This window comes from Pelodiscus sinensis, chromosome 13 (assembly GCF_052426305.1).
Source record: "Pelodiscus sinensis isolate ZL-2025 chromosome 13, ASM5242630v1, whole genome shotgun sequence".
Taxonomy (NCBI): Eukaryota; Metazoa; Chordata; order Testudines; family Trionychidae; genus Pelodiscus; species Pelodiscus sinensis.
In genome coordinates, this window is record NC_143064.1 from 23,093,205 (window position 1) to 23,116,861 (window position 23,657).

General features: G+C 43.0%; 1 protein-coding gene across 7 annotated transcripts in view; it reads left to right on the forward strand.

The window, feature by feature from the left end:
* The window catches only part of ATRX (ATRX chromatin remodeler), a 203,891-nt gene that overhangs the window by 15,709 nt on the left and 164,525 nt on the right, over window positions 1-23,657 (forward strand). For 5 of the 7 annotated variants that reach the window (XM_089781856.1, XM_006136187.5, XM_006136189.5 and 2 more), the window contains one exon: window positions 11,001-11,113. The exons of the other annotated variants lie outside the window; for them this stretch is intronic. In XM_089781856.1, the coding sequence (XP_089637982.1) occupies window positions 11,001-11,113 (113 nt within the window). The remainder of the gene's footprint in view (window positions 1-11,000; window positions 11,114-23,657) is intronic. 7 annotated transcript variants of the gene reach the window in all.

Genomic DNA, 23,657 nt, shown 5'->3' on the forward strand with positions numbered 1-23,657 from the left:
TCCAGAAGCTTCATCCTTGGCTGTTGATGAAATACCTAGCAGAAGTTCCGTATAACGTTTTGTGTGAAGTATTACTATGTTGTTGTTGGTTGTTGTGTAGTAAAAGCAGTATTAGTGTTCTGAAGGTTTTTTGATCACTTTTATTTGTACTGTATCCAAAAGAACAATTTCTGTATGAAACATCGTCATGCATCGCTCTGCATCCCATAGCCACTCGCTTCCCCCTCCCCTGTCCTCGGGCGGGAGCTGTGCGACCTGCAGCTGGGCCTCCTGCACCATGGATTTGGCTCAGCCCAACCACCTGACAGCTAGGGGGAGAGAGCTGGGCCTGGCGAGGCTGAGGGGGAGGGAAGGAGGGAAAGGGGTAGGGTTAGGGTTGGTGTGGCTTCAGCCCTGCCCAATGGGTGGAGGGAGGGCAGGGGCTGATCAGGGCTGCCATGCTTCAGCCTAGTCCTCTCTGGCAGCTGGTGGCAGAGCTGGGGCTGCCTATCCCCAGTGAGTGTGGGGTTGGCGAGCAGGGGTGCAGCCCCCTAGTTACTCTTCATGAAACTTTATTTTTCTAGTCAGCTATTAATTTATGTAAGTACAATACTTAAATATATTTTTCATTCATATCATTTGTACTGTATTTATCAGCTTACATTTCTACAGGTAAGTATTTCTATTGTATGACTGGTACATGTTAAATAAAACATTTTCATGTTCACCTTCAAAACAAAGTATACATACTGTCTGGCACAACTATAACAGGTAAACAACATATGTGGTTCAGCTTTGTAATGTACAATTTTACAGTATTAGTTTTCTGTTTAATTACTGTATCTACCTAATGATAAAAAGTTGAAATATAGTGCAGCAAAACAAAGTATACATACTGTACTGTCTAGTACAAATTTAACTTGTAAACACAAATGGCAGGGCACTTTACAGTACAATTAGTGCTTAATTATCTACATATAATTAAAACCAGTTGAAGTACAGTTCATCAAGGATTTATCTTATGACATGCTATACATGTATAGTACTTGATAAAGCTTTTGTATATACAAACCATTAGTAGTAGACTTTGTTTACCCTTCATTATAGTGAATGCCCATGGTCTGGAAAATTCTGTGATGTGTCTTAGTCTATTTCCCAAGGTTGCCAGATTAAATAGGTTCAAGTGTATCGGGTTGTATTTTTTTTATATTTTGATTGAGAATTGTCATATATTATATACAAATATCTGTACATGATTACATGACAAATCCGTAAAATAAAGTGTCTTTATAACAGATTGCATTGATATATGCAGCTTAATTTACCTTTGAAAATGCACTCCACAAATACAGAATTTTTTTAGTGATGCAGGTTGAACCTTTCTGGTTTGCGACTCTAGCCTGTCAGCATCTGTGGTCTAGCAGGACCCTGGAAGTTGCTGGATATGAGAGCCACTGGACCAAGAGCTGAGGTTGGCTGGGAGTCTGTCAGTAGAGGGGTCGGCAACACAGAGGGACCAGGGTGGGGAGGGTGTTGATGACTAGAGCTCAACCGGGAGCAGAGCCAACAGCTGGAGTCTGGCCAGCAGCCACATGGCCCAGCCAGGTCTGGTAGCGGAGCCAGGCTGCTGTCCAGGAGCAGAATCATACTCGGTGGAGAGCCAGGATGGCAGCTGGGGGTTAGGGAGCCTGGTGTAAGAATCAGACAGTGGGGTCAATGTACAGGAGGGGAACCTAGCCAGAAGGTGCTGGTTCAGGGAGGTGCAATCTGTAAATAAAAAATAAGCAGGTAGAAAAGGAATTCGAGGGCATCTTAACTTTGAAAAGAGCCAATATTAATACTAACATTAGCTGGTATGTTCAGAAGCTTCAGGGGGGTGGCTGAGTTAGTCTGTACAGGGTAACTTAAAAAACAACAAATGGTCTGGTAGCACTTTATAAACTAACAAAACATGTAGATGGTATCATGAGCTTTTGTGGGCATAGCCCACTTCAGATGATCAGAGTCTGTGCCCACGAAAGCTCATGATACCATCTACATGTTTTATAGTGATAGAAATGTAGCCGTGTTAGTCTGGTGTAGCTGAAACAAAATACAGGACTATGTAGCACTTTAAAGACTAACAAGATGGTTTATTAGATGATGAGCTTTCGTGGTCTGGCCCACGAAAGCTCATCATCTAATAAACCATCTTGTTAGTCTTTAAAGTGCTACATAGTCCTGTATTTTGTTTCATCTACATGTTTTGTTAGTCTATAAAGTGCTACCAGACCATTTGTTGTTTAAGTTATTAGCTGGTATGTAATATTAGTGAGGACAGGTAAGACTGAATTATGCTGAATTTTTAAACACAAAAATCAAAATCACACCATTTTTTGTGCTTCTTAATTTGTGCCGCCTTTGAGTGCAGCGTTGTAGCTAGGTTGGTTCCAGGGTAATGGAACCAACCATGCTTATTAATGGAATAAGCATTTGCATACAACAGTGGATGATATCATATTTTGCCATTTGGAATGGAAATCAACACAGAACTTGGCCCAACAAAAGATACTATATCTCATACTCCTCATCTGTCTTCGTCAAGAGCATTTATGTAAGTTTTATAATCGGGCAGGATATACATCAATGGAAGACAAATCAATTAAATCTTTGAAAAATCAAATATCATGAAATAGGAATGATAAATATTAATTCTATACTATGAGACAATATATGCATGTAATGTATAAGAAAATGTGAGTTCCAAGAGATTGTGAATTAAGGACCCAATTTTATGGGGTTCCAGAGGCTTCTGTATAGATGACTTAGGTTAATATTTCTGTCTATCTAATAGGACTCAGTCTAGAAGATAGCATCAGAAATGTTTAGTTTTGCAGTTCTCAAACTGGATTTGTGTCTCCAGAGAGAACATGCTTGCTAACAGTAAAAATGTTTTTAAATAATATATAGCGGTAAGGAAAAACCAAACCTCAACCCTGTTTTTTCCCTCTCCAAATTTGTATACAGAGACTTCTCTCTCAAAATGCAAAGTTTCAAGAAGTTCAATGAATTTCAATGAATAGAACAGTGATTTCCAACCTTTTTCCCATGGACAAACCCCTAAAATAATTTTTCATATCCTGAGGAACTCCTACCTATGAAAACATTTGCTTGGCCAGAAAAAGTTGACAGCGGGGAGTGCAATTCAATTATTGCTAAATTATTGTCATGAAAATGTATTTGTAAAGAGCGTGTGTGAGCTTACATTGTAAGAAAAAAAATTGGAGCATTTTTCCTCTCTTGTTTTATCTAATCTTTTTTTTTCAAATATCAAATCAAAATAAAGTTTACTTAAACATCAAAATAAAGTTCACATCCAAAGTCAATATAAAGTTTACTTTCAGTGTGACACTTGGGCTTGTTTCTTTTTGCACAAATGTTGAATTCTTGGCTGAATTTTTGACAAACACAGTCACAGTTCTTCGTCGACAGACAGCAGATGATTTCTTTCTTTGCTTTTTTTGTAAGACATGAGAGAGCTTGTTCAGCGGTAAGAAGCTGAAAACTGGAGTCAGATGTTCACTGCTTTTGCTGAGATCACAGGATACTCTCTTACTGAAATCCAAAATACATCGGCTGTGTCTACACTGGCACCCTTTTCCGGAAAAGGGATGCTAATGAGACCAGTCGGAATTGCAAGTGCCGCGGGGGATTTAAATATCCCTCGCGGCATTTGCATGAACATGGCTGCCGTTTTTTTCCGGTTCGGGGCTTTGCTGGAGAAAAGCACCAGTCTAGACAGAATCTTTTGGAAAATAAAGCCTTTTCCGGAAGATCCCTTATTCCTCTTAAATTCAGGAATAAGGGATCTTCCGGAAAAGGCTTTATTTTCCAAAAGATCCCGTCTAGACTGGCGCTTTTCTCCAGCAAAGCCCCGAACCGGAAAAAAACGGCAGCCATGTTCATGGAAATGCCGCGAGGGATATTTAAATCCCCCGCAGCATTTGCAATTCCGACTTGTCTCATTAGCATCCCTTTTCCGGAAAAGGGTGCCAATGTAGACACAGCCACAAAGTGTCACTTCATTGAATTTTATCTTCAAAGTTTGATCGCACTGTAGTTCAGTCAGTTGTACTTCTTACAGACATAAATTTTGTGAGAACTCAACAAAAGGGTTCCTAACACAGTCATGCATTTCTGATGACAAAGAAGGAAGTATTGGTCAAGCTTTTTTGTAGGGATTCCAAATGACTGGTAATTAATGGGATGACTTCTTTATAATCTGTCTGATTCTGAAACTGAAATAGGAGTTGAAACGTTTCAATATTTCCACGTGAAAGGTGTCTTTTCAAAACCTTGAGTTTATTCTTGAATGCAAGAAGTTTGTCTGTGGAAATTAGAATGTTTTCTTTTGTGCCCTGCATGGTGGTGTTCGAGGTATTTAAGTGATGATAAATATCTGCTAAGTAGGTTAGTTTCAACAGCCATTTTGTATCTTCAAGGAAGTCAGAAAAACTGGCTTTATTATCTTTGAAGAAAAGCAGTAGTTCCTCTCGCAGCTCAAATAGCCTTGTTAAAACTTTGTCTTGAAAGCCATCTAACATCGGTGTGTAGAAGGAGAATCACATGGTCTTTTTGCATATTGTCATACAGCTTTGCAAACATGCATGACTTAAGAGGGCGCTTTATAAAATTGACCATATTCATAGCTACATCAAGGACTTGTTTTAAATCCTCCCCAGTAGTTTTTGAAACAAGAACTTCCTAATGGAGGAAGCCGTGGGTCGTTAAGACATTTGGGTTTTTTTCTTTGGCGAGTGTAACAAAGCTTTTTATTGAGCCGATCATTGAAGGGGCAACATCAGTGCAAATTCCAATACACTGGCTCCATAACAAACCACAGGATTCCAAATAAGAAGACAAGATGTTGAAAATGTCTTGACCGTTGGTCGTTTCTGGCAGCTCTTTACAACAACAAAAAATTTCCATTATTTCACCTTCATTTCCAAATCGTAAGAATGCCAACAGCTGAGCTTTACTTGTTATGTCTGTTGACTTGAAAAGCAAAGTTAGTATTTCAGACAAGACATCTTCAGTGTCGTGTGACATGTCATCCACACGCCTACTAATAGTATTATTAGGAACAGGAACTTAGGCAAAGAGGCTGAAAGTGAAATTGTCAATCGTACTCACTATTATTTTACAAGCAGGCATTATTAGGCTTTCAGCAACAGTGTGACTTTTCATTTTTTGTGCAACTAGCTCAGCTACTAAATAGCTTGCTGCTTGAGCCTTTTCACTGATAGTTACCTTCTCAAAAACTTTACGTTTTCCTTGTGAATCCAAAAGTCGTTGAAAGTAATCAACTGTTTTATTTGACAAGTAGCTGTGATTAGTAGTGAAGTGTTAATTTAACTTGGCTGGGGCCATAGATGTGTGTTAGTTTTTCCCCGCAAACAATGCACAATGGAATGGGGCAATTTTCATTTCCAGTCCATGTAAAACCCGTGGCCAAGTAACTGTCATTGTAAAGGCGAATTTTTTTTAATATCAGTTCTCTTCCTGTTTCACTAGTACTTGGCTCTGATAATTTTGATTAATTTTCAATGTTATCATCTTCACTAACATGCCACCTTTTCATATACTTCCACATTTTTTTATTTTCAGTGGCCATATGAAAATACTGTTATGTAAGTGAGATTTTAGATACACGAAAACAACCACAGTTTTGGTAAAAACATTAATTACAAAACTGCGCAAAGACTACAAATCTACAAAATAGTGAAAGACCGTAACGTGCACTAGAAAAGATTAGAAACGCAGAGAATTTTGGGCAGCAGAAGGGTAGGCACAATACAACTAAATAGAACCTTAGATTCGAACTGACCAAAACAAAACAAAGAGGCAGTTGGCAGCATACAGAGATTACTCCAGTATTACCAATAGCCAGACAAAAATTCTTGCTATATTTCGAGGGATATTTGGAATTGTTAGCGGTATTTCAAAATTTTTATTTATTCCACGATTTCTTGTGGAAACCCCTGACGATGGTCCGTGGAACCCTGTTTGGGAAACACTGGACAAGGAGCAGAATAGATCTGGACAAGGAGAAGAAGTCTGGAGATAAATGTGAGAAGGGAGGTACAGGCAGTAGAAACAAAACTGAAACTGAGCAGCATATTCCAGAAGTCTTGAGTCTTTCTGAGTGTAGCCTTCATTGATTTGAGATCTACCATAACATTCTCTCACTAGAAGGGAAAACCTATAATGGCAGCAGTCCATAAAAGAGACCCAATATGGGAATATTTTATACGAAGTTCCTTTACCTGTGGGTAAGAAAGGCATGCATGCAAAATGCAAACAGTACAACAAAGGCTACGTCTAGACTATGTTCTGTTTTCGAAAGAGGATATGCAAATTCTGCTGGAATTTGCGTATCTTCTTCCAATCTCACTGTCGAAAGTGGATCTTTTGAAAAAGCCTGGACGCGTTTTTTTTCAGGGGGGGGAAAAACCTCAAACTCTCCGCTCTTCCTCGAAAAATGAGGTTTATGTGGTTTTTTGAAAACGGGGTTTTTTCCCCCCCCAAAAATGCATCCAGACTACGTTCACTTTCGAAAGATCCTGTGGAATTGCATATCCTTTTTTGAAAATAGAATGTAGTTTAGACATACCCAAAGAAATACAAGGCCAAGTTGCCTGAATGAAACAATATCATGAGAAGTATTCCTTCTCAGGAGAAAGTTGTGTTTAAGTTGATTGTAAGGAACATGTCTGAACATGCAAGATCTTTAGGTTGGTAAACTTTTTCATACTTTTTTTTCTTCAGGACTGCCTGTCCTCCTTCTGGACTACTCTTGAATTCTCATGTTTGAGCAATAAATATAGTTGTTGTGATAAAGTAAATAGTTGAAATAGACAGATCTTCCTTTTTCAATTTCATGTTTTAAAATAGTACTGAGTGCCAATGAGTAATACTTTGTTTATTACCACCATATTGCTCATTGAGTAAGTCAATGCAGTTTAGAAGAATCCTTTCTCAACATACAGGATTCTAAAGAATATTCACCTTTAAGATCACCATTGTTTTCTATAGTTTTAGAGTTTTTTGCCAAAGGTAGTGTTTAAGTCCTATCGTATATATCATCTGTAGTAATAAAGAAAAAAATCTTCACCATCCATAAACAACCACAGATAAGTTTGTGATCAGAACCAGCAATTTACAAAAAAGAGGTAATTGATTAAATGCTGGTTTGTTTATGAAACAAACTCTCCTTTCTGTATAATTGAGAACCTATACTTCATTAACATGGTTCAGTCATGAAGATGGTTCACCCAACAGAGAAGATATCATAGACAAATTGCTGGATAAAGTGTATGAAAGAAATTCATCAGTGTGCAAAAAGTCTCTAGAGCAGGGGTTAGCAATGTTTCCAAAGTCAAGTGCCAAGATTTAACCCTTCTACCCAGGGCTATGCCGCTCATCAGGGAGAGGGGGAGGGACTCTCTCCACTGTGCACCCTGCTTGATCTCTTGCCTTGTGCTTTGCTCCTGCTTTTCCTTTTGGGGAGGGGAGGACTAGCATGTGTGTGCTTCCCTGGAAGCCATGCGGAGCATTGGGGCTTCCCCATGCCCCCTCTTAAGGAAGATGGTGCTGGCTTCAATCTTGCAGGGGGGATGCGAAGGTGGATTGCCAACATAGGCTGGGGTGAGGATGGCTCTGGGTTTTTTTCTTTTTTAGGATATGGGTGATGCAGGGGTAGGTGGGTGACCTTAGAGTGTCCAGGTCTGCTGGGGGGGCGTGGTCTCATTGGGGTCCGGTCTATGATGGCCCTTATCTTCCTGCCATGGACTGAAGGGCCAACGCAGCTTTGGGGCAGGAGGACCCTCCATTTGTTTTCCTCTCCTCTCAGCTGCCCCCTGCCACTGCCCAACCCCAGAGCCACAGCCTGGACAGCATTCACTCTCTAGCACAGTGGTTCTCAAAACTCTTTTTGGTCAGTGTACCGCCTGGCTCAGTGAACACATTTCTGTGGACCACCAGTTGCTAATGGAAACTCACCGTTAATTACATAATTATGCCTGAGCCATTTTGCTAGTGCTGTAGCTAGGGAGAATGGTTTAATTTAAACTATTTAGCTTTTTCATGTTGGTTTATCAAATTTCGCTGTAAATAAAATAAAATAAAATATTAATTTATGTCCAACACAAAAGATCTCAGTGTTTTTCTTTCTTCATGGTAGGGGTGGGGAACTATCAGTTGGGGACCACACAAGTAAGAAGCAAAAAAACTACTCCAGAAACTCCCAACCCTCTGAGCCTGACCACATCACATCCCAGTCCCCAATTCCCACATAACCTCCTTGCCCTGGCCCCCTCTTCCTCTGCTCCTTGCTGTGGCCCCCATGACCCTACCCCTCCCAAGGGTGACTCTGCGATTCGGGGACACTGGGGACAGACACGAGTTGGGGCTTTCTTTGCCTCCCCCCTCCCGTGTGTCTGGAATCAGGAGCTGGTGCTCTAAGCCTCGCTAGTGCTCCAAATGATGTTCTCCTCCTAATACAGCATGGCAAGAAACTCCTATAAATATTAATGATAGTTCACCTCCCAATGATTTCATAAATATCTGCTTCAGTTACCTTTGGTAAATGAAATAACCAAACAGTCATTCATTTTCTGATATAGCTGTAAAATCTTGAAATTTTCAAAATAAATCACGGTTTAGAAATATACAGTGTATATTTTCTAAAAATGAAACCTACATCTATCTCTGAATGGTAAAGAATGTTTTAAGATTGTAACGACCAACAAGAATGCACTTTTATGTAGAAAACCATGATTAAATTGAGTCTTCCTGAATAGTGATTTAAATAACGATTTAAATCAAATCCACTCAGGTTTTAATGAAGCTTCCTTAAGATTTCAATATAAATATAATTTAGATGGAACTTACATTGTGTTTTATATTGAAAAGCTTTTCTGCATGTGTGATTCGCTTTAAATACTAAGTTATCAGAACTCGCTAGTGGATTTTTACACACAAAAGTTTGTTTACGTTAGTTTGTCAGAATAACTGGATAGGGGATAGATTTCTTTATTCAGTTGCATTCTGAGATGGCTGCCATCTCTCATTTGACAATGCTAAGGTATATATTTTGATTTAGAGTTAATGAAGTAGAAGTAGAACTGAATCATTTTGTCTTTAAATTATGCTTCTTAATGTGTGGTTATACTTTTCAACCTTGCTTATTAGCCAGAAGGTTGGCAGGATTGGAGAGAGGTGTAAGGATCAGAGGGAAAGACTTTTTGAGAGGTTCAGGAACAGCTTCTCAAGGGGTGTCTTAAAAGTGAAAGGGTCATTTTGTGGTCTTTTTTGCTCCCTAGAGCAGGGGTGGACAATAAGTGGCCTGCAAGCTGGACATGGTTCGCCAGGATTAGCTACAGGTGTGCTGCCAGATGCTTTATTTACCTGAGTGTACGCAGGTATGGTTGCTGACAGCTCCTGTGGCTGCAGTTTGCCATTCCTGGCCAATGGGGCTGCAGGAAGTGATGTGGGACATTTAGTAGAGGAAACTCCTGAGGACAGCAAGTTGCTGGAGTGAGAAGAACCTGGCTTATACTGTTGGCCTTTAAGTTGTGTGTGATGATATAGAATGGATTTTAATATGAACATTTGTTTAAAAAACATTATAAACATCTCAGATGACTAGCAGAGATTTTTGTTTGCTGGATGCACTTTGTATATGGTCAGTTTCATTGTTTTGTTGATGATGGTCATTTGTGCCAGCAGCATTAAATCTCTCATGCATTGTTTTTAGAAGAGCATGTTCTTCCCCAGGCCCTGAAAGTGGTTGTAGTTCAGTAGCAGCATTAGCTAAAGTTTAAAATTCAAAAGGCAGCAGGTTGACTTGTAGATTTGTGGGCCTGAGCTGATTTGACTGCTGTATCTATGCTGAATACTGTCTAAACTGTAAGTAGGAGAGCAGAAAACCCTTAATTTTTTTCTTAATACATTTTTAAAAATTACCGTTTGAAGTGTGCACTATCAAACAATTGAATGTCTTGAAAATAATTTAAAAAATGCAATTCATGTGTGTCCTTTCTATGACCGTGTTAAGGAGTTATTTTAATCCATGGACCAGCATAGTTGATTATGTATGATTTTTCAATTACTATACCAAGAGCTTGAAAAGGCATATGAGCTCAGGAGAAAAATTTGTGGAGGGCCTGAGACAAACGCTTTTAAATAGGAAGTACTAATAAGGTACCTGGTGAATTAGAGCTTTGCCTTATTCATAAGAAAACTTGGGTACATGGGAGGGAAATGACCAATGGGTACTGTTCTGTAAAACTGACTAATTGAAAAAAATCTGTTAGTGGTAACATCAATAAACTAATTCAAATAAAGATACTAATCCTAAGCAATAGTCTTCTGACAAGATACACACATTGCTGGTTATTGTGTATGAAACACTCAGTTCATAATTGCATGTTGACAACTTATTTTTAAGACACAGAGACAAACTGCTAGCAATTGCTGTTTGCATTACAGACTGACTAATATTTGTGTCAGTGATTCTCTCACCTTGATTTTTAGCTATTATTTAAGGAAATTCTTAGATCAGAGTGTTTTTGGTTTTTTTTTTTAAGTTACGTTCTTTCCTTTCTTTGAATAGCAACGTACTTTTCTTGACACTTGTAAAAAAATTTTAATTACATGAAATTCAGCTTTTAAAATAGGACTTGCTTTATTGTTTACTATATACTAATGTAGTCTTAAATGCTTATATTTCAGTGCCATATCTGTACTTACAATTTTGAAAGAATTGTATGTGGGTTATTTTTTATTATTTTGGTATCTCTTTTTAGGATAGATGTTTTGTTTAAAAAAAAAAAAAAAACCCAAAGCCTTGCTTTGGAAGCTCTTCAGTTACTATGGATATAGTATTGAAGAACTAGCAGTATTCATTTTAAGTTTGCATAATATAATACTAAAGAGGCATGAGAGAGATAATTTCAAGTGACACTTCTGTGTTTTATCAGCGAAAGCAAGTTGAACACGTTGGTGCAGAAGCTTCATGACTTTTTGGCTCACTCATCTGAAGAATCTGAAGACGCAAACTCTCCTCCAAGACTATCTGTGAGCAAAAGTATAGGTAAAAAAAATATATATATATAATTTCCCTCTTTTAAATGTACACTGTTATTCAACATCTTGGGATGGAGTGCAGTAAAAATACATCTTGATGTAACTGATAAGCCATATTGATTTTTCTGTTTCCTTCCTATAAAAACAACAAAAAAGTATATCCCAGTATTAGTTCCTCAGTCTTCTGTTTCATGGAAGTATAAACTATCTGTGTGTCCTTGGGATGGAGGGTATTTGTGTCGTCTTCTGGGATGATTTTGTTTCAGATTTTTCACAATTCTCTGCATTAACACTGTGTTACAGACATATCTTGTTTCTCTGCTGAAGTTAAAATCTTTTTACCCTTACAATTATGCATGGGGGGAGCAGTTGCTTTTATGTTAATTCACAAAAATGTTTCCACAATTGTCAGAAACTACTTGAATACGAAAAGGCTCTTCTAAAGCAAATGATTAGGTTGCTTTTTGAAAATTATTGGCCTTTCTAAAAAAATCGAATAGGTAAATAATGAATTTAAATAAACAGACGTGAATTTGATTACTGTAAATAAGGAAGCCTTCAAAATAAACATACATTAGATTATAATTTTCTCCTATATAATCAATATCTGGGTTTGTTATGGATACAGAACTTTTCAGTCTCCAAATTTCCTAAAACACTTTCCATAGCAATGCACTTAAAAACTGTTATGAAATGAGGAAACTTGTATTTGTTAGCAGAGAAACTTACTTTCTTCTATTTTCAGACTGATCCAAGGGATCTCTAAAGGGATGCAATCAAGAGAAATAGTTAACTTCTTAGATTACCTTATTAAAATTGACAGAAATTTAAAGTGTATTTTGACTTGATTTCCACCTACAGCTTTTCCTCATATACCGTAATTTAGCGAATATACCCCACCCCGGAATATACCCCACCCCGGAATATACCCCGCAGTTTTTGCTGTTGGAGTAAACAAAAATCGTGTATACCCTGCACACGAGTATAACCGGCGGGGTATGCAAGACTTTTCTGTGCTGGAGGTATATTTGCTAACTTATGGGGAAGAGGGGGGGCGCGGCAGGAATTAGCCAGCCACACTCTGCCCCGGTTCCGCCAGCCTCTGAGCAGGGGAGCGCTCATCCCCCTGGTTTCTCCACAGCCGTAGGAACCACCAGCCTCTGGATGGGGGAGCGCATATTTCTCCCCCCTCTTCCCTCCGTTCCTGAACAGCCACAGGAACCACCACTGGCCTCCATGCGGGGGAGCGTTCACCGCCTGGAGAGTCGCTGTTGGGTTTAAAAAAAAAAAAAGGCTATATAACCTGCACACAACTATAGCCCTGGAGGGGGGGGGGGGGTGTGTGTGTGTGTGTGTGTGTGTGTGTGTGTGTGTGTGTGTGTGTGTGGTTTGTAAAAACGAATATAACCCATAGGTATATTCACTAAATTATGGTGGTACTTAGATCATTATAGTGAAATAAGGCTGGACATACTCACTTCATAGTCATTGAGCTTTTTGTTCTCCTGATGTAACAAGGTCCAACTGTGTTTTGCATTCTAATGTTTCTTAGAATATTTGAAAAAATATTTTTATAAAAGAAGTATTCTGTCGTATACTCAGCATTGATTTCAGGGGAGCTAAGACAGTTTACATCAGCTGAAGATCTACGCCTTTATACTGACATTGGGTTAGGTAAAACTTCTGTTAAAGACACAAACTTCTGCGCTACTCGATGATATCCCTTTGGTTTAACTGGAGTTCTACTTAACATTTCATCTTAATGCTGTCAGAGATGCTATACTTGTCTCCTTGTCACTGCATTATCGTGTCAGCACTGGCTGTAGGATTAATTTTTCTATTTAGTGCTTCAGTGCTTTATTTCAGGGAACCTTTGCCAAAACCAAACTATGACATAGACAAGAAGATAATACCTGTCATTGTGAAGTTGTTCTGGGTAGGACACTGTTCGTAGCACCTCTTTCCCAGTCCTGGGTAGTTGCAAATGTGACTCTGGTTCTTGTCCATGAAATAGAGAATTACTATGGAGCAGGGTGCACCACTGGCTTAGTCCTTTTGACAAATGTCAAGGGTATAAGTGCGCACCTATGAAAATTATATAGCATTACAAGCAAATTACTACCCCTTGTGCATATTTATTATGATAGTTTTTAACAGATGGTCTGTAACCGGGCCCCCTTCTGCTCTTCCCTTGCTGTGTCCACAAGCTATCTCTTTTTTGGTGCTATCACCAGTGCTCTTCATTTACAGTATTCTACAAACAGCTTCACTGGTAGAGCCTCAGGAACTGCTAGCTTCTTCTCCCAGCAGAGAAGAGCTCCCACTCCCTCTAATTCTCTGGTTCCTCCCTTTCCTTTTCCCCTGGCTTGTTTCATGCCAATCTTTATGTAGCCCTTGGCTAAAGAGGCTAGCAGAGCTTCCCTGTTTGCTAGTCAGGCCTTGGCTTATTCAGCCAGCTCTAATTCCACATTCTTGTTTGGAGAGGGCATGACAGGAGGCTGGCTCAGGTTTCCTTGAGAGCACCCAGTCACAGGTCACATGCTGTCTTTTCATAAGACCTCTGCCTTATTCAGTGCACCAGGATGGCCTGCTCTGTGGATGAACTGTGTAACTAAAGAGATTGTCTTAAAAGACCCTTTCCTCATTTCTTGGAACATACGTAATGAATGAGGCTGAGAGTTGTAGAAGGAGAAAGGAGGGTCTTGTGGTCTTTGTTGAAGAATTGATTTTAGCTCTTCCTCTGCCTATATGGTGCTAAATAAGCCACTTAAAGCAAACCTTTGAGGTGCTTTGTGCTTGCTAATTGTGTGTTTCTCACTTTGAGTACCTAGCTTGATACCTTGAAGTCTGGGCCGGGGACTGCTCCAGCCCCATAGAGCCCACTGCAGGCAAGGTTTGCTCCAGCCCGTGAGCCAGAGCAGCTCCTGTTCATGGCAGGCTCAGTACAGGCCCCTTTTCCTCCCTTGCCCCTGCCATAGATTACACTCCGGGGCTCCTGACCCGCTTGTGGGGAGCCAGCTGCAGAGCCCACAGCAAAGCCTCCTCAGGAGTAGGGCTGGTAGCGCTTCCTCATCCCGCTCCTGCGGAGGTGGCTTTGCTGCAGCCCTTGCTTTAGCCAGATAAGGTTTATACTGCAGAGTCTGCTGTGTGCGTAATTGCTAAAAATCTTAGCGGTTACACAGTTATGTTTGTAAATTATTTTTTACATCTCTACTGAACACTCATAACTGAATTTGAAATCAGTGGGAGTTGTCCTTTTGAATATATTCTGAAAATTCAGATTTTTGGGATTTTCAGATTGGGCCTCCAAAATTAGTGGATGTTTTTAACTACAATCTCTGTGCTTCAGTTCTCCATCTGTAAAAGTGGGATAATATCACCTGCTCACATCAGAAGGGTTTTGAGAAGACAGATTAAAATTTCTGTGAAGTGGAACACAATAGAAAATTTCACGTGGAAATAATTTTGTTTTCATTACAGGATTTGAACAGCGAGAAGAAAACAAAATATTGAATATTCAAAATATTGAATACAGGCAGTCCCCGGGTTACGTACAAGATAGGGACTGTAGGTTTGTTCTTAAGTTGAATCTGTATGTACGTCGGAACTGGAGTCCAGATTCAGCCGCTGCTGAAACTGACCGCCAGTTCTGACTTACATACAGATTCAACTTAAGAACCCCAAGCTTCCCCAAGTCAGCTGCTACTGAAACTGATCAGCAGCTGATTCCAGGAAGCCTGGGGCAGAGCAACTCTGCCTCGGGCTTCCTGTAGTCAGCGCTGGTCAGTTTCAGCAGCGGCTGACTTGGGGACGCCTGGGGCAGAGCAGCTGGGGTGCTGCTGGGTTGCTCCCAATTTAACATTATATCGTAATGCATACTCACAAGAGGGCTGAATGAAGCTTAATGCTTGCACTTCCTAAGTTTTGTATGCCAGTCTTAGTGATCTTTAACATAGTTCTTCTTCAGGTGCTTGCTTATATCAATTCCAGTTGTGCGCATGCTGTGTGCATGATTGCTAGCAAGATTTTTTCCTTGTTGCTACCCCTTGGGTTGGATGTGGAGCTCCTGGGAGTGGGCCTGGTGTGGTGCACTAAATATGAGCCTTTCAAACCAACCACCCCTCAGGTCTTTCTTACCGCCAGTGAGGGCTATTGGAACTGTGGTTCTCTTGCGTCACAACTGATCTGCATGTCCCTAGCGTTCTGAGGTGGTGTTTTTTTTTTTCGTAGTTAGTTATTCACTGTTAATTGTTGTGGTCGGAAGGGTTTCCCTTCTTGTCTGTATTCTCTCAGGGTATGTCTACACTACCCTCCTAATTCGAAATAGGAGGGTAATGTAGTCATACCGCAATTGCAAATGAAGCCCGGGATTTGAATTTCCCGGGCTTCATTTGCATAAAGCCGGCCGGCGCCATTTTTAAATGCCAGCAGTTCGAACCCCGTGCCGCGTGTAGCCGCGCGGCACGGGGTTCGAACTGCCGGCATTTAAAAATGGCGCCGGCCGGCTTTATGCAAATGAAGCCCGGGAAATTCAAATCCCGGGCTTCATTTGCAATTGCGGTATGACTACATTACCCTCCTATTTCGAATTAGGAGGTTAGTGTAGACATACCCTCAGGGGCTTGAGAGCATATCCCAGTCCTAAGGCTTCAAGCCCTGAAGTTCCTGAGCAAAGTCTATGCCTACAAATGACTCCACGATTCATTCCTATGGCATCTGAGGAAGCCCATCAGGCTAATTGGTGCAGGATCTGCAAAGCATTCAAACCTGGAGCTAGGAGTAGGACTTGAGACTTAAACAACTCTTCATGGAGTCTGCTCTTCTCCCGCAATGACAGGACCCGGTGCCAAGTACCTTAGTGTCCAACACACTGCTATCAGTCGAGCCGGTGTAGAAGGTTGACTGGGAAGCCTGCCATAATGGGCCTGCAGATGCCAGCACCTGCACCCAGCTGCTTGGAGTCCCAGCACCACTCTCATCAGCAGGGCTTGACAAACACTGGCGAGAGCTACTCACCAGCCCCGCACTGCACATGCGCTAGACCGGCACTGGGTTTGGTACCACCAGTCTCAAGCAAAGCGTTGGAAAATGGGGCACACGGAGTGACCGGCTGAAATCTACTCGCCACGGGCGAATAGATTCAGCAGTTTGTCGAGCCCTGCTCATCAGTAACATGTCAGACATGCGGCAGTGGTCCCGAAGTAGGACATAGTGGAACTGCTCTTGTTCCAGAGTATCTCTGGATAGCCAGACCTCTTGGCACTGATATAAATCACAGCACTGTGAATCTTGGCACCACTTGGACTCCGCCAGTCACTCCAGGGAGTGTGCTGCACACAGACACTGCACCCTGCCTCAGCACTGCTCTTTTTGATTCCAGTCTCTGTTGGAGTGCAGCGTCTTGCTGTGGGGACATTACTCCACATGTTGGTCCCTACTCCATGCTGATTCTCTGTGTCGATCACAGTCTTTACACTGTTGATTGTCCACTGATCATCATGCCAGCGTTGTTTTTCCACGCGCCTTCTTTGCTCCTTTTCTGATGGTGGTCACTGTTGTCCTCCTGAGCGGAGTCTAGGGTATGCTGTCTGGGTCCAGTGCCAGAACATATTTCCGCAGTACCAATGTCACTGCTGTCCTGCTCTCCCCTCCCTACCCCCGCTTGGTATCACCATCATCTTCTGCAGGAGGGTATCTGCAACTTTGGGGCTTTTGGTACCATCAGTCCCAAGTCCTTCACTGTGAAAACCCAACTTTGAGCCTCCAAATGGCAGTTCTGGACCCCATGAGCCTTCAACCAAGTCCAGGTCATGCAGCTTCTGGCTCCTTTGCAAGACCCCTCCAAATCCCATGCCCCAGGTGCGATGGTCCAGCCACTTCATTGATTTACAGAACAAATGACCGCAGTCTCACTCTCTACCTGGCTATTGTGAGCCTCCCCAGGCTCCTGACCAGCCCCAGCCAGACGAGACTCAGGATCTAGGATGAGATGGTGTCATGATACTGTGGTTACAGGACCATTGCCCATGGACTATAGGGCCCTAAAGGAGCTCATCAGATTAGTGGCCCTTAGTCTCAACCTGTAAATCAATAAGGTGGCTGAGCAGGATGGACCTTCTGGAGCTAGTGGATATCCTAAAGATGGTGCTCCCTACCATAAAGACGGTTTAATCTATGGTGAAGACCATCTGGCGGACTCTTGCTTCGAGTTCCCCTACCAAAAAGGGGGTAGAACAGAAATACTTTGTTCCTGTTTAGGGATTTCAGTTTCTGTTTATCTACCCTCTGCCATGCCATTGCCGTGGTAGAGGCGATAAACGAAAAAGAAAGACAGGGTCACTTGGCCTCGGTGCCTAAATCAAGGAATTAGATTTAGCACCTTGATGTGCTTGGACTCAAAGTATATTCCATGGGGGGGATTGCTACTCAGGATAGCTAATCGGCAGACTATCCCCAGCAGATGTGATTGCAATTCTTGACCTTCTCTCCTTAAGTTTAAGGAACTTAAACTCCTGCCTCAGACATTGTGGGTTGTGGCATGAGTTTGTGGCATTGGTTCAAGATGGCAGAGCTCGAACCTCTCTCCAGGTGTCGCTGGATGCAGCTGACTCGGTCTTTTAATCAGTCTTGACAAATCTACACTTGCGCCTCAGCAATGTATCAAGTTCATAGGGGTGGTACTGGATGCCATCCAGGCCCAGGTGTTTCTACCACAACAGGTCAGGGTGTACCTTAAATTACTGGGTCACATGAGGTCTTACATATATATATTCTGGTTCCCAGGCTTCGCCTTCAACTGCTATAATCCTGGCTAATGTCAGTGTATCATCCGCACTGCGACTGCATTAACATGGTGGTGATGTTCCCCTCCCCTCCAGGTTATCCAGACATACTGGTGGCTAGATCTGCAGTCAGTCACAGTCAGAGGCCTGTTTCACCCTCCAAGGCCTTTACTTTCTCTGTGTCTTTACCAGGTATCTGACTTGGGCTAGGGAGCTCATCTCTGGGATCTCACCATCCAAGCTCTGGGGACAAGGGAAGAGCTGTTGCTCCACATCAACATAGAAGAGCTCCGGATGCTCTGACTTGAGTGTCAGGCCTTCCTGCTCCACCTTTGAGGCCACTATGTGGTGATCATGATGAACACCAGAACTGACAAGTTCTATATTAACAAGCAAGGAGGGGTCCAACTGTCATTTCTTTGTTGAAGTCCTTCTTCTAGTTATGCATAGCCTGCTCTATTCATCTTCAAGCATTGTATCTCCCTGGGGACCAGAACCAGCTGGCAGACCATCTTGGTTTACCCTTCCTTGCTTAAAAATGACCAATTATCCATGATAATTTTCCAGAAGTGGGGTTTTCATGGATAGATCTTTTTGCAACCACGGACAAAAGGAAGTGCCTCAGTCATGGGTTGTTAAAGGTTATCATCCTGATCCTGTGGCGGGATGACCTCCTGTATGCATTTCCACCATTCCTACTGGTTCACAAGGTGTTCCTCAAAATCCACAGGGACAGCCCTGGCCTGGTCCCACCAGTGCTAGTACCCCACTCTACTGGAGCTGCTCAGTAAACCACTGGTTTCCCTGCCCCTCCTTCTGTATCTTATCACACAGGACCACAGTTGCCTCTACCATCTGGATCTCCCCACCCTCCATCTGACAGCATGGAAGCTGCCTAGCTAAACCAGGTGGAGAGGGAATGCTCATGTATTCCTTGGCAATTGTAAGTCATCCACCAGGATTACTTACCTTGCTAAATGGAATCATTTCTCCTGTTGGTGTTCCCAGGATAGTGTGGGTTTCACATCTGCTTCCATTCTTCAAGTTTCTTCAGCAGTAAGGACCTATCGACCTCGTTCCTCAAGGTTCATTTGTCAACATATTAGTGTTCCATCCATAGGACGCTGTCATTCTGTGTTTGTGAGTTTCTTGGTTGGTCTCTTCCTCAAGAATATGGATAGTCTACACCCACGGACCAAATGCTCTTTGGGGCATGGGACAACCTTTCAAGCCATTGGTTACGTGTTCCTTATTTTATGTTTCCTGGAAGATAGTGGTTTTGGGAGCCATTACATCCACATGGTGAGTGTCAGAGCTTTGTACTTTAATGTCGGAGACTCTGTATATTGTTTTCCATAAAGACAAAGTTCAACTTAGGCCTCACCCAGCCTTTCTCCTGAAATGGTCTTCAGTTTCCATTCCAGCCAGGACACATTTCTGCCTATTTTTTTTACCCATAGCTAGACAAGTCCCTATGGGAGCAGAGATGGCACTTTTTTGACATAAGGAGATCCCTCACCTTCCAGTGTATCTCTGCTTGGATTGCAGCTTGCATCCAGGGATGTTATGACCTGGCCAAGGTCCCCTTGGCTCCTCTTATGCCACACTCCACACATGCGCCTTCCTGGTTCTTGTTTCGCTCCAGGAAATCTGTAGAGCTGTGACCTGGTCCTCTGTCCATGCCTTCACGTTGCACTACACCGCTTTTCACCAATCCAGGCAAGATGCAGTGTTCAACACTGGAGTAAGGATGTTAAAATGCGGTTAATTGACTAGTCGATTGGATTTTCATCGAATAGTCGATAGGCACTTCTGCATTCCTCCTTTGAATGCGGGGGCTCTTGTACATTTCAGAGGAGGAATGCAGAACTCTGTGTACTGCCCGAGGCCGGTGGGAAGTCCCAGTTACTCTGGGCTGCACGAGGGTGCTTTCTTTGAAATGTACAAGAGTCCCCAGTGGGGGCTCTTGTGCATTTCAAAGCCATGGAGCCCGGGATTAGCGGGGGACTCCCCAGCTGGTCCCAGGCTCCCGTGGCATTTTGGGTTCTGGGAAATGCTGCAGGAGCCCGGGATCACCTGGGGAGTCCCAGGCTCCCCGCAGCTGCTCCTCTGAATAGCGTGGATATGTGGTCTAAAGGAACAACCGCCAAACATCTGATCCGTGGATCAGCTGTGCGGCTGCTGTCCCTTTGAACCACGGATCTGTATGATGCAGGGAGCCCAAGGTCAGCTGGAGAGTCCCTATCTGATCCCGGGCTCCTAGCAGCATGCAGCATAATATGGAGCCTGGAGTCAGCAGGGGACACTGATCCTGGGCTCCTGGGGACTCTTGTGCATTTCAAAGAAGGCACCAGCATGCAGCCTGGAGTCAGCAGGACTTCCCGCTGGCCCTGGGCTGTACATGGAGTTGGGACTCTTGTACAGTTCAAAGGAGGGAATGCGGAAGAGCCTATCAACTAGTCGGCTAGTCAAAAAACTATCCGATTGATCAGCAAATGCTGATCGGATAGTCAACTAGTCTTTAACACTGGAGTGCTCAAGTCAGCCACCTGTTGACTCCAACCCCTCTTCCTGGGTGAGGCTTGTAAATCACCTAATTGGAACTAATATGAGCAAGTACTTGAAGAAAAAAACACTCATCTTTTGTAATGGTGGTTTTTTGAGATGTGTTGCTCATGTCTATTCCATACCCACCCTCCATTTCCTCTGTCAGAGTAACCTGTAAGAAAGAACTGACGCGTGGTCGAGTTATCAGGGCCATATATAGTGCACTTCTCCAGGGTGTTCCACTGCCCATGTAGTCGCTGTGGAAACTTTCAGGAAGTCATGCACATGGTGCGTGTACGTCTAATTAGAATAGATATGAGCAACAGATCTGGAAGAAAGACAGTTATGAAAGGTGAATAACTGTTTTTGTGTGTGTGACTGTCTTTTTTAAAGAACTTTTTGCTTTTTCAGTTTGCTGTCAGGTGGCATTTTAACACCATGTAGGTGGAATCTTTAGTTACTCTACACAGACATTTTAAGTTACATGCTTCTGCTACTTGAACTAGTGAAATAACTGTTAGCACTAGTAAGTTGTCCTTTTTTGCATCAGTACTAGGGAAACAGACACACATTTAGCCTGTGGGTTTCACAGATATTTGCTGACAGAGGAGGATTGGTGCGACTCAGGCATCTGCCATGCCAAACTCTGGAGGGGAGTGTTCTGTAGTAGTCACGGTTGTTTTTGCCCAGTTCTCCAAACTTCACTCTTTTCTATTACACTCCTTCCAAGGAGTTCCAGGTCTTGTCTCCTCATCCCCCTGGTCCTTGCCCCAGTCCTAGTATTGTTACCTACCCTGTCCCAGGGTCTACTCAAGCTTCTTGTCCCAGTTTTCATGCTTAGAAAGTTTTTATTACGCTGCCTCCCCCCAGGCTTGCTGTCCGTTTGGATTTCTGACTTCTTCATTCTCTCACTTCGTCCCCATGCCTAGTCATGATCTCCTTGCCCAGCCAGTTTGTTTCACTCTTTCGAGCTCCTTGCCCACTCTCTTTTCCTCCTACTCCTCCAGCTCCTCATTGCACTCTGCTTGTTTAGCCTATCCCTGTCTACTCTTCCTCACCATGAATCCTAGTCGTCTTCCACAGCCAGTCTGTCTCCCTCCCAAGGGCTGTAAGTGACTAGTTGACTATCTGATAAGCAGGGCTTGACAAATCTGCTTATCTACTTGCCCGTGGCGAGTAGATTTCAGCTTGTCGCTTTGTTCACCGGCAGTGTGCGCATGTGCAGTGTGGGTCTGGCGCATGCGCAGTGCGGGGTTGGTGATTGGGTTTTCTCTGCGGTCATCAAGCCTTGCTGATAAGCATAAACTTATCAGTTGACTAGCCCTTCAACTAGTCGTTTCTCCCACCCCCCGCAAGGAGGGGAGCAGGAGCCGGTGCTGTGGGGAGCCAGCTTAAAAGCCGGTTCCCCCCCCCCCCCCCCCAGCACTCTTTATCCGGGGAGCAGGGAAGGCAGAGGAGTAGCAAGAACCAGGCGTGAGCCAGGGAAACTGCTAATTCTGGCTTGCACCTGGTACCCTTCCCGCTGCACTCTACTCTTCTAAATGTATTAAGAGTCTGCCAGCTCTTAATACATTTAAAAGGCAGAGCCCTAGCGGGGTTAACTCCCGGGGCAGGGAGCTAACCCTGCTGCAGCTCCCCTGCTTATTGATTAGTTCATGGAAATTCTATCGACTAGTCAATTAGTTGATTAAACTACATTTAACATCCCTATTCCTACCCAGCATCCTGTCCCCAACCTCTTTCCCTCAAGCTCCATAACTGTTGTCTCTGTCTCACCAGACTTTGTGTGCTCTTTCTTTCCTGTCCAATCTTGCTTCTGTCTCCTGTATACTTGAATTGGACAGCTTCCTCTTCCATATTGCACTGCCTGGATGTGTTACAAAGGAGTAGAGGTGCATTGAGAGAATAGGAAATGCAAGCTCCCTGCTCTTACTTCCCCATTCTGGCTCGCAAGAGTAAACAGAGGAAAATCTCTCTCTCAGGCTTGCATTTCTAGACTGGGGAAAGCCTGCTTGGTTTCTGTGGGGATGGTGCATGTCAGTCACTGTGTGTGTATGATCAGTCTGGACACACTTACGTGCAGTGAGAGTTGAGCATGCTCAGTGAAGTTGGAATCTTCAAAAACTTGGGCTGTTAAAATCAAAGTATTTTCTACCTAGCATATGAAATTGTTACAATTTAACCAAGTTAGCTGAATTTTAATGGGGATGCCAGGAGGCACTTCCTTAACAGATGTTATCCCTCAGCCAAATTTCAAGTCATTAGTTGTCACAATTTTGGCATGAGTGTACCCTGTATTAGGGATGTAAGCGACTAGTTGACTATTTATTGACTATTTATTGGATAGTTGACTAGTGATCCAAATAGTTGCTCCCCCCCACCCTTGCTGCCTCTATCAGAGAGGTAGCAAGTGGAGGAGCAGCAGCCAGTGCTGGGGTGAGCTGACTTAAAAGCTGGTATCCCCCTCCCCAGCACTGTCTCCGCAGAGGGGAGGGGAAGTAAAGGCATAGCAGGAAACGGTGTGAGCGGGGACTGAAGCAGTCTTTGCTTGTGCCGCTTCTGCTGCAATTCTACTTTTGAAATGTACAAGAACTCATGGGGTAGTGGTGGCCTACCTCAAGTGCTGGGGTGTCAACATTTACCCCTACCTCAAGGACTGGTTTTTCAAGAGCAGTTCCAGGACCCAGGTCTGTCATGACATAGTGCTTCTCCCAGACAACTGCTGTTTTCTGCATCTCCTGGTTAGCGACACAAAAATCCGTGTTATTACCAGTTTAAGTAGTGCCCCAATTAACTCTGTCCTTTGATTTGACCTGTGTGAGAGCGATCCTGCCCCTAAAAAGGTTCCAAGGCTTGGTAAGCCTCAAACTGCAGGTGTCCATGTTTCCTTGATCATGTCCAGAATCTGTGCGTGCCTTCTTGGGACGTATGGCAGTGTGCATTTACATGGTGTGCCAGACCAGGCTCCGAATGTGGCCACTCCAGCTTTGGCTTACATCCAGGAATCACTTGGAAAAAGTTATCATTGTCATTTTGCAAATGCTTACTGCCTTTTAGTGGTGGGCCATCAGTGCAGGGACTGGACTAGATGACCTCTAGACATCCTTTCCTGTCCTGTTCCTATGAATGTATTAGCACTCACTGCCGCCTCTGTGTAAAATATTTATAATTACACTCCAGCTCCTTTTAATACTATTTCTTTATTGGTGGAAAAAGGTTGAA